The 17635-nt window shown below is 35.1% G+C and overlaps 1 protein-coding gene across 1 annotated transcript in view; it reads left to right on the top strand.

The window, feature by feature from the left end:
• Positions 1–17635, top strand: part of DOCK2 (dedicator of cytokinesis 2) — a 204163-nt gene that overhangs the window by 135024 nt on the left and 51504 nt on the right. Inside the window, exon 30 of the mRNA XM_075766092.1 lies at positions 9682–9760. Within this exon, the coding sequence (XP_075622207.1) occupies positions 9682–9760 (79 nt within the window). The remainder of the gene's footprint in view (positions 1–9681; positions 9761–17635) is intronic.

Here is a 17635-nt window from a genome sequence, read left to right as displayed (position 1 = left end):
GGCCTAGGCATACTGGACAGAAATGCAGTTGTTTTTCTTAAGGGCTTGAATTTTCAGGGAGTCAGAACGCATTTGCACCTGGGCTTATGGCATATTGCAGAACTTTGTCACTTTAATAAACAAAAAAGTATTTTAAGCAACAAGTATAAATGTCTAATGAAAATATTATTATGCACATGTGCACAAAAGGTTAAACAAAGTATTATAACAAGTTCACATAGTTTTACAGTTCAGTCACTGCTTTAATCATGTACAGTAATAAGAGGTCTCCTTGGACAGTTTGTTTTTGCCACAAGACTAAAAATGTCCTTGTTGAAATGCAATTTCCCTGTTAATATCAAGTCCCTTTCAGAGGCAAGACATCTTATTTACTTACTGTTTTTCTTGCTGGGGTATTTGGTACACAGTGTCTCAGTAATCTCAGATTTGTTATCTCCTTTCCATTAAATCTAGGTAACTGTTTCCTAGCTGTCTTTCCCAGTCCCTACAGAAGTCAGTACTTGTAATAGGGCAAATGGCACAAGGTTAGTCCTGGGAAAATGGAATAAGGCAGATAAAGAGAAGTGGTTGTTTCACTGTGGGTTGTAAATTTACTTCCATGGAGAGTTACGCTTCCAGCTGTGGTCGATATCTCTGACCGAGTCATTTAATGCTTTGCAGTCAGTTATAAGCCTAGCAGAGAACATTTCTCCCATCTGTAGGTGTCTGAGGCTGGTTGTTCCTGATGTAACTCTACTTTTCAATCGCTTGCATCTTTCTAGCACCAAATACTACGAGATGGTTATTCTGCACTAACTCTGCATGTTGCTCGTTGTTACTCGTATTGTGGAATTGTCTGCTTACCAAGAATCTAAACAATTATGTGGTGATTGCAGCAGATCATCTGCTCAGCAAAAAAGGCTATTGCATGTTGTGGTCGTTGTACACAATGGATGTCTGTTATGTTTTAACGGCAGTCATTTAGTCTTTTATATAAAATGCAGAAAGAAAGCATGCTGTGAGATATTCCTTTCCCATGCCCACTGGACAGAATCTCATCTTTCTTGGTATCCACTGCTAGGATGCTCCTGCCTCTAGAGCATGAGGTCTCCTGAAATAAAAGTCTTTAGTGGAGGGAACAACTCAACACAGAAAAACAACTTAGTAGTTTGATGTTTTCAGAAAGTCAGTAAGATAAACTGTTATTTTTCCACATACAACTTTGACTTGAATATAGCAATCTCTAAGGTTCTTTGCTATGTGGCCTGTTACAAAATATTTTTTGTGTTTTCAGGTATCTTAATTTTAGTAAACCGTTTGTGGATTAAGACAATGAGTAGTATTTTCTACTCTGTAGAACATACGTGCAAGTAAAAAAACAATGAAGAGATTACCCACATAAACTGCTCTAAATATGTCACTACACAAAAGACTGAACATACAAATTCAGCTTTCATAATTTTCATCAGGTGTTGTAAATGCTATTGAATAATCTGTGTTCCCCTTTCTGACAAGTAACTTTGGCCAGCACTTCAATATATTAAGAGAATTTTTGGAAATTAAATGTATGCAATTTTCTCATTTTTAACATTATTTTCATAATCTTGAACAGCAACATCAAAAATAACCCTGCTGGTGTATTATGCATTTGGTGTATTATGCATTTGCTGCATAATGATCTTTTTTCAAGTCATAATCTACTGATTCAGTGCAGCTTCTTCTGTACTGATACAGAAGTCTGTAAAGTAGTAAGCTCAAGTGAGCAGCAATTAGACGAGGCAGATGTATAGTTGTCTGTACTTGTAATTACAGATTGTACTTTTAGTTTCAGAAAAAGGTAGTCTTCCCTAAAACTAAAGACATTATGTATTCTATATAAAAGGTACTCACTTGGTAAATATTTTGAACAAGAATATCTGAAAAATCAAAAGTAAAATGTTAAAATACAACACAGGTATAGAGAAAGGATTTCAAATACAGAAAGCTTATGTAACAGGGGGAAAGAAAAAGTGAAGCCCAAATAGTACATTTTATCTTTAAAGTTTTATGGTGAGATATGAATAAAATACAGAGCTACTTAACAAAAAAAAAAAAAACCAAACCCAAAAAAACCCAACCCCAAAACAGCCCAAACCCCAGACATAGTGTTACCCACAGTGTCATCTGTTAGTTTAATGTAATTCCCAATTTTAATCCTTTGATGTGTAAAATAATAAAAGTATTTCTATCTGCACCATTCTTACATATATAGAAACGAAGAGTAAATGTACAGATATTAGAGTAAGGGTAAATCAGTGAAAACAAAAAATCAGTGGAAGGATGGAGAAATAATTTCACAATATCAATTCAAACTTCCTTCAACAGTGAAGGCCCTAAGAGTGTTTATTAGTGCATGACATCTTGATATAACCATGTTAAGTCATTACATTCATGTATACTGAGTTTCAGCTTTGTGTTTTACTCTCAGACTTGATCTAGCACCAAAGACACCATGTGATTATTTTTTTTTTTAATTGAGAATATTTTTACTCTGCAATTAGCTGGAATGCACAAAACAGGAGAGCAGACTGAAGCGAGAAGATACTCACAATATAAGGAAAATTACTGAAAATACCTTTTGAACTAAATTACTTATATCAGAGTCCATTATGACAGCTTTTTGTATGCTTAGCTTTCAAGCTATGAATTTTCTTAAAGCCCGCTAAACATCACATTTTCAAAGGAGTATGGCAAAATATGTACCAAATGTGCTGTTTTGAAAATGTATTTTGATTTCTAAATGGGAGATAAGCAGTCTTTAAAACATTCTTTAGGTAGATGCCAAAGGAAAAGCTACATACAAAGAGAGTGTTGGCAAAGTCATTGCTCGTTCTTGTCTTTCTCTAAGTGTTGCTATTGTACTTCTGTCAAATTACCTCTGATACATAATAGCATGTATTGGTTTTGTATGCTTGGCATAGCTATTCAAGGTAAATTTTCAAATAATACTAATAAAGAAAATTAATTGTACATAGCAAACAATTTATAATTGAGACAAGAAGCTGGATAGCAGTTATTTTTAAGCAGTTATTTTCTGACCATGCTATTTGGATAGACTCTTTGGCCATACATTGAAAAATAATTTAGGAAAATTTAAAATTGCTTTATCATCAAAATTCAGTATGAACAGTACAAAAAATTATTCTTCAATACAGGGGAGAAATATGATTAAATTATACTACTTTCTTTGCACCACTGGCCATATTTTTCCAGTTACCATGGAAGTGGATTGCTTCCTAAGTGTTGCCATTATTGTGCTCTTAATAACTAGGTTTCACATAGCTACAAGGTTTTTCAGTAGTGTTTCCATCTTGCATTGCCCTTCATTTCTAAATCAATGATAGCGTGCCACAGTATTAGGAGATAATTTCTGCTGTTGCTTTGTAAAGATTTTTGTTATTATCTTTTCACCTGTTTTCTCAGGCTTTCTCCTGCTGCTCTTTTTTGGTCACTGAAATAGTGAATGTGTATTTTTAATCTCTCCTGTCACACTGATTGCTTGTCTGGTCCCTTCTGTGCATTTTATATTGTCCAGGCTTAGTTTATAATCATTGATCACTGTTTCAGTCATTGACAATGATCAGCATTTGGGATTGGGTTTTGACCCACTTTGCTAGTCTCTATTTATCATGGCACCTTCTAGCTTTGCACACAAGAAGGATGAGGAAAGATGACAGAAGCCTACAAGACAATCAGTTGACTTCAGCTGTTTTTCCTTTATGCTTGCTTTGTGTTAAAATACCTTTCAGGTGTCTTCTGCAAAGCGTTTTATGAGGGTGCTACTATCAAGTCAACATAAATTATATGGGAATATTATGTCAGCTCTGCTATTCCCTACTCCAGATTTCATATAGTTGTCATACTGCCAAGACCATCCCTATCAGAACTCAGAAAAGATCTTCAAAATACTGGTCAGTGCATCTCCTAGGCTTTGACAGAACTCCCGTCATACTCCTCATCTGCTCAAATAGAGGATTCACTGGTGAAAGTGCTGATTGATCAGCTATGGGGATTACGAAAAAACGTCTGCCAAACTGAAGTTAGTGTAATTCCTTCTGACTTTAATATGTGAAACAAATTCTCTGAAGGAAAAACACTTGGGGTTTGTCAGAAGAAGTTCTGAGTTTTAAAAGCTGTCCATGTCTTCATTGGTTTTCAGACATGATTTTAAGAGAACATATATTCCACCACTTCAATGGTTTCTTTCAGTAACAGCTTTCACAACAACACAGGAAATAATATTCTTTTAGAGCTTATCTCTATTTTTCTGTGTCTGATTATCCAGTAGAAATTTGTACTTGCTTAATCTTTCCCACCTGTCATTACATGAGTGTAATCACAGCTTTAGAAGACATAGCAAATGTAAGTTTGAGTTGATGCTCATAAATACCTAAGCAAATTAATTTAGCCTCCACCTCAGTATCTGGATTACTCATCTCAAAGTTGAAGCAGTGAACTCCCAAATTTTAGAGTCTTGTGATCTTGAAAAGACATTGAAGAGCATCTCACTGCTGCTGGACCCCTGCTTTGAAAGAATGCATGTGTAAGAGTCTGACGAAAGGTCAATTCATGATTGTGGGAAGGTTTATAATTCTATACCTGATTTAGGCACCTTTCCCAAAATAATTTTGTGGACCCAGAGGTGAAACTAGGTGCAGAAAAAGGCCAGCTTTTGCAGTGCCACCTAAGAACAGGCAATGCCAATTTAAGGTTTTTTGGGGTTGTTAGGCTTTTTATTATTTTATTTTTTTATTTGGGGGGGTTGGGTTTTTTGGGTTTTTTTACTGTAATCATCTCTTTGTTTTATGTTGGAGCATCAGCGAGGAGCTGATGCACTGAGTCTAACTTGTTTGCTAAAAATAACTTGGAGTTCCCGATCTACATTTTAGGTTTATCACGTATTTGCACTTCAAAAGCAAGGACAATGTGCAGACCTATTTTACTGTTAGTCATCATCTTCTAAGGAATAACCTTGAAATCCTAATTTGATTAACAACTTGTTTATGAATACAAAATTGTTTCTTTGATCCATCTGTTTTATGTTGTTTGAGGGAGAATCAGTTTGAAATCAAATTTTTATTTTAGGTTGACTTAAAAATTTTCAGTTTTCTATGTCTTTATATATGTTACAGTACCGTTCTATCCCTATTTGGAACATATATCTAAGTATTTGAAACTAAGTACAGTTGCACAGGATTCTATTCATTGGGCATTCTTTCCAGGCAAAATTGGAAAGAAATTTCTCTAACAATACAATAAAGCAAAGCAGAAGCAGCAGGAAATTTGGAAAGGTAAAGGAGATGGCAGCAGTTGAACCATGGCTGTCCTAAGCCAAAACCTTGACTTTTTACACCCAGATTAAGCCCAGAGACTTTGGCCTTTGAAGATCATCCATAAATCTTCAGGCCAGAGAGATTGGTATGAACTGTAAATTAGAAGCATCAATCCCCATAAACTCAGAAAATATTGTGGATAAAGGAATTTGAACAATTTTAGATCACAATTATTTAAACTGATGAGAAATTAACTCCATATTAAGTAACTGTAGAAAAGTTATCATAATTAAACATCTGAAAGAACGTATTTGTAGCCCTCTGTGATGATTAAAATTAAGGGAAAATGTGACAAGAGGAGTATGTTAAACAGAAAAATCACCTGATGATATTATCTGTACGAGAAATAAAGATCCTGTCCTTCGGTCAGTCTAGATCAGTCTAAACTTGCAGAGCAAAACTGAGCAGCAACTTCAGAGAAAAGGTAAGCTCCAATGATCTGTTATAGAAGCAAGGGAAATTAAGTTATATTACACTGTGACAAGATAATACCTTTCAGTAATTTTTCTCAATAACTTCTGAAGTCAGACAGTACATGCTGTGTTGTTCTGTGCTGTTCTGGGACGTACGTTTTTTACCATCTCTTTTCTAGCTACATCTTCTCCGTTATGTCAGTTATATTTGATAACCGATGTTATGAATAATCACATGAGGAATGATGACTTCTCTAATCGAATGACTTAAACATTGCTCCAAGAGGAGAGAGTTAAGTTCTTTAAATAGGAGTATGCTCTCAATAATAATTAAAATTATAATTCTTGTTTTCATCAAAATCCAAAAGTTTAGCTTCATACTTGTGGCTAGTTAATTGATACCCGTTTTTGGTGATAGGGCAGACTGAGGCATATAGAAATAGAATCATTGAGGTAGGACAGCATGGCATTGGCGGGAGCCAGGAATAGTATTCAAACCTACTGCCAAAGTGACTTCCAATGACAGAAATAGATACACCCTTTAGGCAAAATACAAATGCATGAAAATATTTGGAACTCGACAGTCTGGAAGTATTGCATGCTTCCTGCAAATGTGTCATTCCAGTATGTCAGATAAAAATATCTGTGAGAATGAAAGGGATATTCACAGAAGATAGCTCACATATAATTATATTGTATAGAATTCTGTAAAAAAATTTAATATTATCAGTAATTTTTACTGAACATTAAATACCTCAGTATTTCTCAAGTGTCCTTGGGGCTTTTTAGGTATGGCTAACATTAAACCATAAGATCTTCACAAAAGTTTTAAAATATGTGAAAGAGATTTGCACTAATAAATTTCACGTGTGTCTAAGTTATGATTATTTTTACTGTGTTTTGCATGGTATTTCTGTGCTAAAAGACAAAGTACCTAAAAGTGTGGGATTTTTTTAATGTAAGACAAAGTATTAGCACCATACCAGATTCTGCCCAAACAGGATATTTAGGTGACACGTTTCACTGTTGGTGCTGGAGTAGCGTGTGAATACACAGAACTTGTGAAATAAAAAAATGTCTCAAAAATGGGACACCCCCTCCTACCCTAACAAAAGACTTTGAAGGGAAATGCAACTCTCTGAGCATCTGGAGCTGAAGAACTTGATTATGTGAGTTGGCATGAAATATACTTTGTAAATCAAAGGAGAATCTAAAGCAATATAGTTCTACAGAAAAGACATGATGCTAAAAAGGCCTTGACCCAAAACTCCTACTTGGAAGAGTAATGGGGATGCTGACAGACAGAATAATGTGGGTGTCCATGATTCTGCCTAGCTGTGTAAATTTTTTTGTGCTGTCTAAAGTAGACCATTCTTTTTAGAATCGCCTTTTCTTGCAAAATCTTCAACTGTTTGTGTCAAGCATCCGGCAGTTTTGTAGAGATAAATGTACCCGTCCGAGTGAAGCGTTAGGGAAGAATGTGTTTATTTTCTTGTGGGTAGTGTAGGGCAGCTTGCAGAGGAAATCGCATTTTCCAGAATACAAGTTGATCTCATAAAGTGCTGAAAAGAAGATATAATAGCCTGTTCGGACCAACCTAGGCTAAAATTGCAGTGCATACACAGGGCAATTCTGTGATTATACAGAGGTGGTTTAGGAGAGTGGTGATAGCCTGCAAGAACAATATTGAGCAAAATTAGGTTTCTTGAATTTGAGATGATTTGATGACACTCAGCTTTTCACAAATCAGACCCTTAATTCAGTTGGCAAGATTAGCTGAGCTAGTGTTAGATTAGATCAGACTATGCCCTAGACCATTGGAAAGCAGCTCATCTGAAAGTGTGGGCAACACAGCACCCTCAGAAGTCCGTTACTTTCCAATGCCACAGTTACTGTACTACTTTAAAACTGTAGTGTCCCTCTGATCATGTTAAAGAAAAGGGCTTGGCGAGATGTGACACCATGTATAAATTACTTTATTTCCTTCATCACATCAACATTACAGAGGAGTGTTACGTGGATGGAAAGAAAATATTCTTTAGGTTTTCACAAAGAATTTTTTCCTCGTGGAAAACCATAATCATAACAGAGGATTTCAATCTAGCCGGTCAAGTTGTTGCGGTAATGAAGAGCCTGCTTCTTTGGACTATTGCTTAGTAGTTAAATAGAATTCCCTGCCATAAGCTGCCAAAAGATGAACTTTTGCCTTACCTCCCTCATTAAGAAACTGAATTTAGCCCTTGCAAATTTTTTTTTTTTTTTTAGTACTGAGACTAAAATTCATTTCACTGACTATTCTGTTTCTGGTAGTGGCTCATAAACGGCTGCCTAGGGAACAGTATAACAACAGAGCTGGGAAGAGTAACACTTTGCTGTGTTCTCCTAGTCTCCAGTGACCAATGACATTTAGTAGCCATCCCTTCATTTTTGTCTTTGATGTGTCTAATCACTTTTGAGCCAGTATAAAAGTCGGGCATTCCCAGCCTCCTGTAGAAATGAGTTGCATAGCTGAGCAAGACTAGCATAAAAACTATCTCTTCTTGCTTATTTTGAATGCACATTCTGATTTTTTTTCAGTGCTCTCCAATGCTTGTATGAGAAACAGTGAACAGTAAGTTTCTCATGGTACTTTTGATTTTATAAGTTCTACCATATGCCTCTTCAGTCACGTAGTGTCCCCTGATTAAAGAAACCAGGTCTCAGGCATAACCCATTAAATGGATTTGATCACTTCTCTGTCACCATTATTTGCTTGTTTTCTTCTCTCTTTTTTTACTTTTTGTATTTGTTTTTGTTACCAGAACAGTAATGTATGGATATCCTGTAGTCTCACAATCTTTTTGCTAATAATTCTAATTATTGAATCATTGCTTTTTTCTGATGCTACTAAACACTGAGATGGTGGGGATTTTATGGACCTGTTACGACTGTTTGATCTTTTTCTGGGTTGGTAATAGCTAGTTGATAGTCAGTCATTGGATTTGAACAGGTAGGATTGTTTTTTCCTTGTGTTCACCTCTTTCAGGTTGCAGTATATTTGCACTCACAGTGTTTCCCATAGAAATATTTCAACTTAAAACTTTTAAAAATGTTACCTATGAAGTAGAGGAAAATGGATCATTTGTTTTCAAAATTGTAAATTGAATGAAAGTGAATTATTTAAATAAACTTTATAAATATTTAGAGATGCAATTGATTTTTGTTTTACAAACGCTGGAAAGTTAGACAAAGAAATGAGCTTTAGAAATGTGACCTAATCTTGCTGCATTAATAACAAGCATAAATAGGTGCTGCTTTTGAAGCTACAGGGATAATGTTCACACTCTTCCTCTTGGAAGAAAAAACTGTACATTAACTCAGCTTTGAATGCATTTTAAAATCAGCCTGAGGAGGAAGATGGGCAGAGGTGTCATCCTCCCCTCACCACCTGTGAGAAAACTGAAAAGTTGCGGATAATATCTTTTAGTTGGAAAATGCAGTGGTAGCTCTTAACTAACAATAGAAGTACAAGGAACTCTTTTAGCTGTCAAACCCATGAGGAGGCGGCAATAACACTCTTGTAAATTATTCAGTTTTGTCACACAGAAGATAAAATTGTGTTTGAAAGAATTGCTCTCTATGTTTTCTCAAGAAGGCAATGGAGTGTGCAGCAGAGGGAAAGAATTTATATTGTCTGAATTTTTCAATGGAGGTTAAGAAACTTTTTGACACTCGTGCTTAATTTTTTTAAATTGTATAACAGACTATAAATAACACACCATTGCACAGAATGTCATTTGCTGTCTTCACATATGTGTGAACTTTGCTTCTTCTGGTGCATTCAGTGTTTAAATGTGTTTCCATCAATATCACACATGGTTGGAATAGATTCCCAGAGATTACATTCATTTCTCTGTATCACCGCTTTTCTTTTTTAGGGTGTTCTTGAGAGCCATCAACAAATTTGCAGAGACAATGAACCAGAAATTTCTGGAGAATATGAATTTTGAAGTCCAAGTAAGTGTTGAGGCTTTTTAGCTGAATTGAGGTGGTATGTGCAGGTATGATCATTCTGGTCTGTCAGAGCTCCTTCTGGTACTTTGTATCAAAATGACTGTCGATTTGAGTTTGGCAGGATTAGGCCACCTTTGATATGACATGAAAATTGTACTTGGATTATTTATGATAAGACACCCAGAGTATTTTGTACATGGATTCTCTCAGAACTGGCAAGCAGAAAACTTTTTTTTTTTTCTTAGCCAGCCAACTGTATTCAGAAAGGCAATCTTTGATGTAATGCACGTAGCCTTTACAATGTCAATGCTATGTATGTCGGGCAGAAAGAGCTTAACTTTCTTTGATTCCTAAAGTATTTAGCACTTAAAATTTATTTTTAGCTTGTAGTCTTCCCTCATAAATCTATCTTTATTTATTTTCCTTCATTTTTAGTAGTTCTTTCTGAAATAATTTAAAATTGCAGGGTTTTTTTTAGTCTGCTCAATATCGTTCTTAATAACTAACTGGTCATGCATTTTACCATATGTTTGACTTGCTTCAGAAGAAAATGACAATGTCTGCAGTTTTCACATGCATGAAATTGTTATTAAAATGTAAATACAGTTTTAGAATCAGGATTTGTCACTAAATGCTGCTTGATTATGCTATGTGCTATAGATAGAAAACACACTAACAAAGTATAGTTTGAAAAATTATTCTATTTCACTCTTTATATTAACTGCAGTTAAGAGTAAATGTTTTAAGTTCAAAAATGCTTCACGATTACAATCTAATCTGTTCATTAGATAATAACTTACTGACTCTAACCGTGAAGTTCAGAGAAAGTTCAGGGCTCTGCCTTCTTGATTTCTTGGGGTTTGTACTTTATGGTTAATCTCACAACTTGCGTTCTGGTTTAAGTGATTCTACTCTACTGCATGTGAATGTTGAGGGTTACTATGTTAAAAACTGTTTGGGTATTGGTGTCTCGGTCCTTAACATAAAATACCTCCATCACAAACAGCTACAGAGCCATCACGTAAGTGGTTACACAGGAAGAGTTCAAAAGACAATAGTAAAAAGGAAGGTAAAACATTCAGTTCATACTCAGTTACAGTGGCCTCCAAGTATGAAATGTAGAGTTTTTTCTCATTTGTCTCATTAAAAATTTTGTGCCTTTGAAAGATGTGACTTTACAAATGTATATATGTAGAATGTTAATTAAGACTTTTGAATCACGGGGAAAGATGTTTGTTCTGACAAAATTTCTATTTAGTAAATATCCCAGCTGGAAACTCTCAAATCCTTGACGTATTTGTGACATCATGTCTCTTAGGCTATTTTAATTTATCAACAACATATTTGTAACCTATCATTCCTGTAATGCTTGATCATTTTTACTGCACAATGTGTCAGTAACTTTTAAAAGCATATGAAGTACACCTGGTGAACATCAGGATGTGTAGGCTACCAAAAACATGCAGGCTACTATAAAGACTGTGTCTCTCAAAATTTTATTAAGGTGTACACTACCTCTTTCAAAAGTTAAAACAGCAGACTAAACCTGGAAATTTTATTTCAGATAAGTTTCCTGTGGCAATCCTGTGCATTTCAGAACGTTCTCAACCAACCAGGGACATTGTAGTTCAACATTGAACCTTGTAGTTCAAAGGAATGTATTAATGCTTGCGCTTTTATTCATGACTTGTCACATACCTGGAGGCTTTGAGTAAGCTAAACAACGTTATAGTAAATAAGTAGTGGCATCTAAAGGATTGTGGTACCCTAATAGTTTTCACAAGACTGAAAAATACAAGTCAGGGAGATAGTTACTTCCATGAATAAAAACTCTGAAAACCGTCTAACAGTACCCTAAATAGACCTATTAAAAAAGCTGCTGCTGGACTACAGGAGGTCTGAATAATGCAAAGTATGTTGTCTAAGTTTTCTTAATTAAAATTTAAAATTTTATTTCACACTATTATCGATACATATTCAGATCAGTGATAGCTGAAGATTTTCATGTTTTAAAGGTTCTTCTAATTTAAAAAAAAAACAAACCCTATAAATCAGTGTCTTGCAACTGTTCAGACTGTGAAAACTTCTCTATACAATAGTTCACTTTATGGGTTCGGCCTCTGGGGCTGTTATTCTTTTTAGATTTAATATTTGGTTTTCCTCAGTTGTTTTGGAGTATTTTTAGTTATTAAACAAACAAGTAATCCTTCTTTGTGCAGCTGTTGCAGTGCTTGTATGTTTTTACTGTAGCAATTAAGGTACCAACAAGCTAATATCATAAAGTAGGTTTTGTTTTCACAGCTGCTTCGCAAAAGAAAATTCTAAATCAAGCTCTTTTTCGTTATTATTTATCCATCGCTTCATTGTTAGGCTTTTTGGATACGGAATTGTGAAGAGAAACTAAAGCAAAACTTTGAGGTGCACTTTCCTTCAAAGGCGAGCAAATCTTTGGGATTTCTTTGAAGTGTCTCTATTTAAAAGAAATGTAGGAGTTTTAGAGAAACCCCAGGAGGAGATGGGTACGCAGGAAAGAGCCACAGTGCACACCAGTGGGGTTCCCTTTGGACTAGAATCAGCAGGCCAGGTCTTCACTACAGGAAATCTAGGATATGCTTCCTAGAACCAGAACTGAGGCAGTCGCATACTGTGGAGTGCAACTTAACCTCAAGTCTTTACATGGGGCTCCTTTTCAAATTCCAGAACAAAGATGTGATCTTGAAACGTGCTGCTTCTGTTGCTGAACCTATGAGAGATTTTAGTTAGCTCATTCAATGTGTTTTACAAATAATGTCCAACTGTTTTACTTGATATGAATAAGTACTAGGAGTCGTGCATCTAAATTTAATCTAACTTTTAAAAGATATTGTATGCCTGTGTTAAATAAGTAACTACTACAGATCTAAAAAACTTAAGTAAATTATTGCATATACAGTTTCTGTTAAATGGATTTTAATAAAAAAAAAAGCCGAAACCACGAACTGTTTATTCAAGGGTCAGTTATTTAGTATGCAGCAGCCTTCAGGCAGTCTAGTCTCCTCTAAGGGGTATGTGTACTGCTGATTTTCTGGTTTCAAAGGAAAAGGGATGAATAAAGTTCAGATTGCTACTGAGCTTATGCAGCAAGATAAATGGCTGAAGAATTTGGAATCTAAACCAGAGGCAACTATCTTAATATTCCTGATGAAGGCCAATTTAAACTATAGAAATAGAATATATTGGGATAGGGAAAATAGAGATGCAATTGGTGAAGATTAAAAAAAAAAGTTACATCTTTAAGTTCTTTGTATACAAGTGAATGATTTATACTGTTTGTAGGATGGTATTTTGAAATCTGATTATTAAAAATAGTTCAAGAAAAGTCTTAATTTAAAAAATAAATTTAAAAAAAGCAATTTAAAGGACAGTGAAGTAGATCTGAGGATTTTTCACTTGGCTGAGAGGTTGCATGAAAATATATAGCAGACAACCTAACCAAGCAAAACAAGTAGACTGTGAAGTAATTGATCAACTAAAAAAGGGTGTTTTAAATCTAGACAAAAGCAATGAAGAAATTTTTGCTACTCTGTTGGCGCTTGTTAAATGGAGGAAAAAACATTCCTGGCCTTTTTCTTGCTTTTTTTACTCAATATGTGATTCAGGCAGAAATGAATGTAGTAGTACCATTTAGGACCTGTGAAAGGATGTGCTATATCTGATGAACAACGGTTACAATCTTTAAGTTTAAAACTATGCATAAACTTAAAGCCATAGGTTCAATGATAAAGGTATTATATACCTCGGAGACAAATACCAAAACTATGCACAGCACAGTAGTGATGTACTGTTACATTTTTGCCTTAGTGTGCAGTCAGTTTGGTTCACTGGGTCCATTTATATAGAGCCCTTTTTTAACTACCAGTGTTTTGACACTCAGATTGTCATTGCAGTGGTCAGGCAGGAAGTGCCAGAGCTGCTGCTTGGGTTGAGAATCATTAATCATAGAGGTAATTAAATAATCACCTGATGCCCGAGATTATATGCCTGCTGGGTGAGGAGGTGGTTTTCTCTGGGCATGTTTTGAGTTTTGCACGCAGAGTTGACAAGCTGGATGTATTCAGATGTACGTCAGTTACTCTCAGAAAATAAGCCACAGTTAGGTTTGCATACAGCCGGTATTCGCCAACGTCATAATACAGCAAAAACTAGAACAATAAAGAAAGGACTAGCTAAAAACCATTTGTTACAGAATATTTACTACTGTGCTGATGATAAAAAAAAAAAAATTGTTAGCTCCAGAGCAAATAATTTTACAGTAGAGAAGGGAGTGGATTTTCATTAAATGATCGACCAAAAATAATCCCTGAGGCAAGAATGAACGAGGGCTCACAATATTCATGGTACCTTAAGCTTGTGAATGCATACAGTACCAACAGGGAGAGAATCCTACATAACATATTAATGTGTGTTCTTCAGTACTGAAATTAAACTGGAACATGAAGATTTAATACACAGAAATCTGGAGTTTCAGTAGGAATTATTGTAATAGGTAAAAAACTTCAACATTTAGCAGTTTATTCATGTCTCTGAAATAGGTTATTGACTTGCATTTGTTAGATATAAACAGAGTTGTGTATTGAAACAGATTATCTAGCAAGGCGAGGAAATATTTCTCACATAAAGATTCTAAAGAATGGATTCATCTGTCCGAAGCAGTTTAGCAGTTCTTGCCTTGAGATATGGAGCTGGATTCGCTGACCTCTCAGGTTTCCTTCCAGATAGATGGTCTATGTTTACACTAGAAATAGTTCACTGAAGTGTAAATCATGTCACTGAAGGTTTGCAACTATGGAAAGTAAAATAGTTTAAGAATCTTTATTCAGAGTGAGCATATTAAGATAATGTAAGGGGATATATTGATGGTATACATGAAATATATAGAAAATAAGTTAGGAAAGCAGGTGTGAGGTTAGGCTTTTTTCTGAAGACCACAATGATATATTGTCTTAATGGCGTTTAGGTTTTCTTCTCTGACTTTTGTTGTGGTTTGTGTCAAGAAAAACTCTGTATGATTGCAAATTGCTTATATTTTCTCTTTTCCATCTAATTTTTTTTTGTATTTGCTCTCAATGTTATACTTATTTTTAATAATATTCATGAGGATTCTCTTAACTGATTGTGGAACTGTCTCATCAGCCAGCCAGTATCCACACTACTTGCCACAGATTGGTGCTTAATAGTCAGGATCAAGGATCGTGTTATGTAGTTGTAAGAGGATTTGTGCCGCTGGTTGTGGGTTGGCTTTGGTGTTTGGGTGCTTTTGCGGCAGGGGTGCTGTAGGGTGGGCTGGCTCTTTTTCATTACCAGCTTCCACTACTAAAGACAATTTTGCTTTGGAAATACAACCATTGCAGGGGATTTCAGATGTGTTCAATATCAATTTTAAGGGAGATTGCAGTGTTGGTGTTTTTGCTATACTGTATCGAGTAACAATTTTTTAAGAATTAGCCAATTTCAAATGCAGAGATCAGACAACCTGACCAGATCACTGCTTTGCAGCTGGGCTTTTGCAGGATAGCAGAAGAGGCATACCATAATAATGTGTAAGTTCTGGATTTAGGATGTATAAGTTGAGATGGGTTCTTCAGAAGAGACTTAACAAAAATATTAAAACATGTAGAATATATTTTGGAAAAAACTTTCCCTGAAAGTCACCTTGTTTTCTTGGGTTTAATTATAACAAAACCTTTGTGTGGTCTGCACTTATGCAATATATACATGCATGGTATCCTCAATAAATGTCTCAGAAGTATATTTCATTTGTGGTAAATAGGACAATTCTGGGACTTTTCAGTACGCTTCTTTTTTGCCTTTTGTGGTAATTGTACCATCTTATTCAATCAAAAAATGCTAATTTTGTCTGACTGAAAACTTCTGTGTTTCAAGACAAAACATATGCATACCCCAAGGTGTTAAATAATATCATGGGATAACACAGTTTTCCATAAGCAATCTAAATACTGTTACCCCAAAGAAAAAATGTCTTTGTACACCTGTTTTTATTTTGTACTGAAGAACATCCAGCTAGTTGATTTCCCATTTATTTGATTCGCAAGGATTTTTAAGGAAGCAAATATTTGACAGTAGTTAAATTTTGAAGCCGAATATTATCTGTCCATGTGAATATAGAGATGTAGGTATGAAATAAAAAAGTAAATTTTGAATGTCAATTAACATTTTCTTTGTTGTTATATAGAAATACAATAATTAAATGACCTTTCTATTTACCAGGCACGTCTTAACTGTTAGCAATTTCCCTGGTCTTTATGAATGCAGAACTAGGAAGGAAGGTTTTCTTCCTCTCTCTTCCTCTCTCTTCCTCTCTCTTCCTCTCTCTTCCTCTCTCTTCCTCTCTCTTCCTCTCTCTTCCTCTCTCTTCCTCTCTCTTCCTCTCTCTTCCTCTCTCTTCCTCTCTCTTCCTCTCTCTTCCTCTCTCTTCCTCTCTCTTCCTCTCTCTTCCTCTCTCTCTCAGCAGAAATACCTTTTTCAACTTCCAAATCATGGGTTTTTTCCTTCATTTTATTTAGTTTGAATGAAACATAAGCCAGTCTTCCATCAACAGAAAAATGAAGATAACATTGTTTAATGGTTCACTTCAAAAAAAATTCAGTTAAATTTTCCAGTGTGCACACTTACCTTTATAAAACCTATTTAGACCTTGTATGACTTTTTTTTTTTTTTTTTTTTTGTGTTACTAGCTGATGTCATTAGCTAGGTGTCACCTTTGTCTAGGAGAACAGAGTATTTTCACTCTGTTGTTACTGTCAACTCATGGCTCTATCAGCTTTGGTTTTAGAAACCTTGCTCCGTGTAGTAAGTATTTCCATTCAGCAATTTAACCCATCAGCACTGCAATGTACTCAGCATCCATTGCCACCCTTAATGCCACTTAATTCATTGAAATGACTTTTTTGTGTTACATTCCTTTTATAATGTTTCTGACTGGAGATGGCAGCTTCTGACATATTTGGGACAGGGAAGAGTGAACAAATAGAAACCATTTTGTTGTGGTCAGGCATAGCTATCACAGAGTTTCTAGTTTGGAAAATACAATGCTATTGATTCCTGTTCCTTCCTACCCTTCCCATCGGTGAGCAGTGATTTGTACAGGGCATTAGAAAGGATTATACTTCTAAATCTGTACTGTTAGAGCAATTATAATTTCATATTAATCATCTATATTCCTGCCACAGAATTTTATTATAAAAGGAATAGTCCACATTCCATCATAATGTCACTCTGATTTAAAAGAAAATTCTTCTTTTTTGTCTTTTTCCTATCTTTCTTGCATGCACTAGGCACCATTAATAACTCAGCAGTAATGAAATGTATTTTAGCATTACAAACAGAATTGCACAATTTATTTTTCATTTTAAATCTTCAGTTAGGACCCCCAAAATCAGAAGTGTCATTGCATTACAAATATACAAGGGAAAAATAGGCACTATATTGTGCAAAAATGTATGTATGTATGTGATAGACATTGTAGAAACCCCTACAAGATGGCTGATGCAGAAGTTAATAGATAATGCGACTGTTAGAAAATTCAGCTAACTGTATTAACTATACTAGCAATATTAGAAATATTATGTTTTTATATATTACGTATTATATTGTGCATTTTAAAATCTCCAGACTACAGAATTTACAGTTCATCTTTGATCCTTTTACCAACATATAGCAGGGTCTTAGTATGAGTGACCTACGGTAAGTAATTGATTTTTTTGATGTTCATCTACAAATTTCTTTGAACTTTGGATTCATTGCTCAGAATGGAAACACACAGGATAGAACTTATGTAAAATTTTGCGTACATGAAACTAATTCTTACTGGATTTCGGA

The sequence above is a fragment of the Balearica regulorum genome, chromosome 14, assembly GCF_011004875.1.
Source record: "Balearica regulorum gibbericeps isolate bBalReg1 chromosome 14, bBalReg1.pri, whole genome shotgun sequence".
Taxonomy (NCBI): Eukaryota; Metazoa; Chordata; class Aves; order Gruiformes; family Gruidae; genus Balearica; species Balearica regulorum.
The sequence above is the reverse complement of the archived record's forward strand: the minus strand, read 5'-3'. Positions and strand labels throughout refer to the sequence as shown.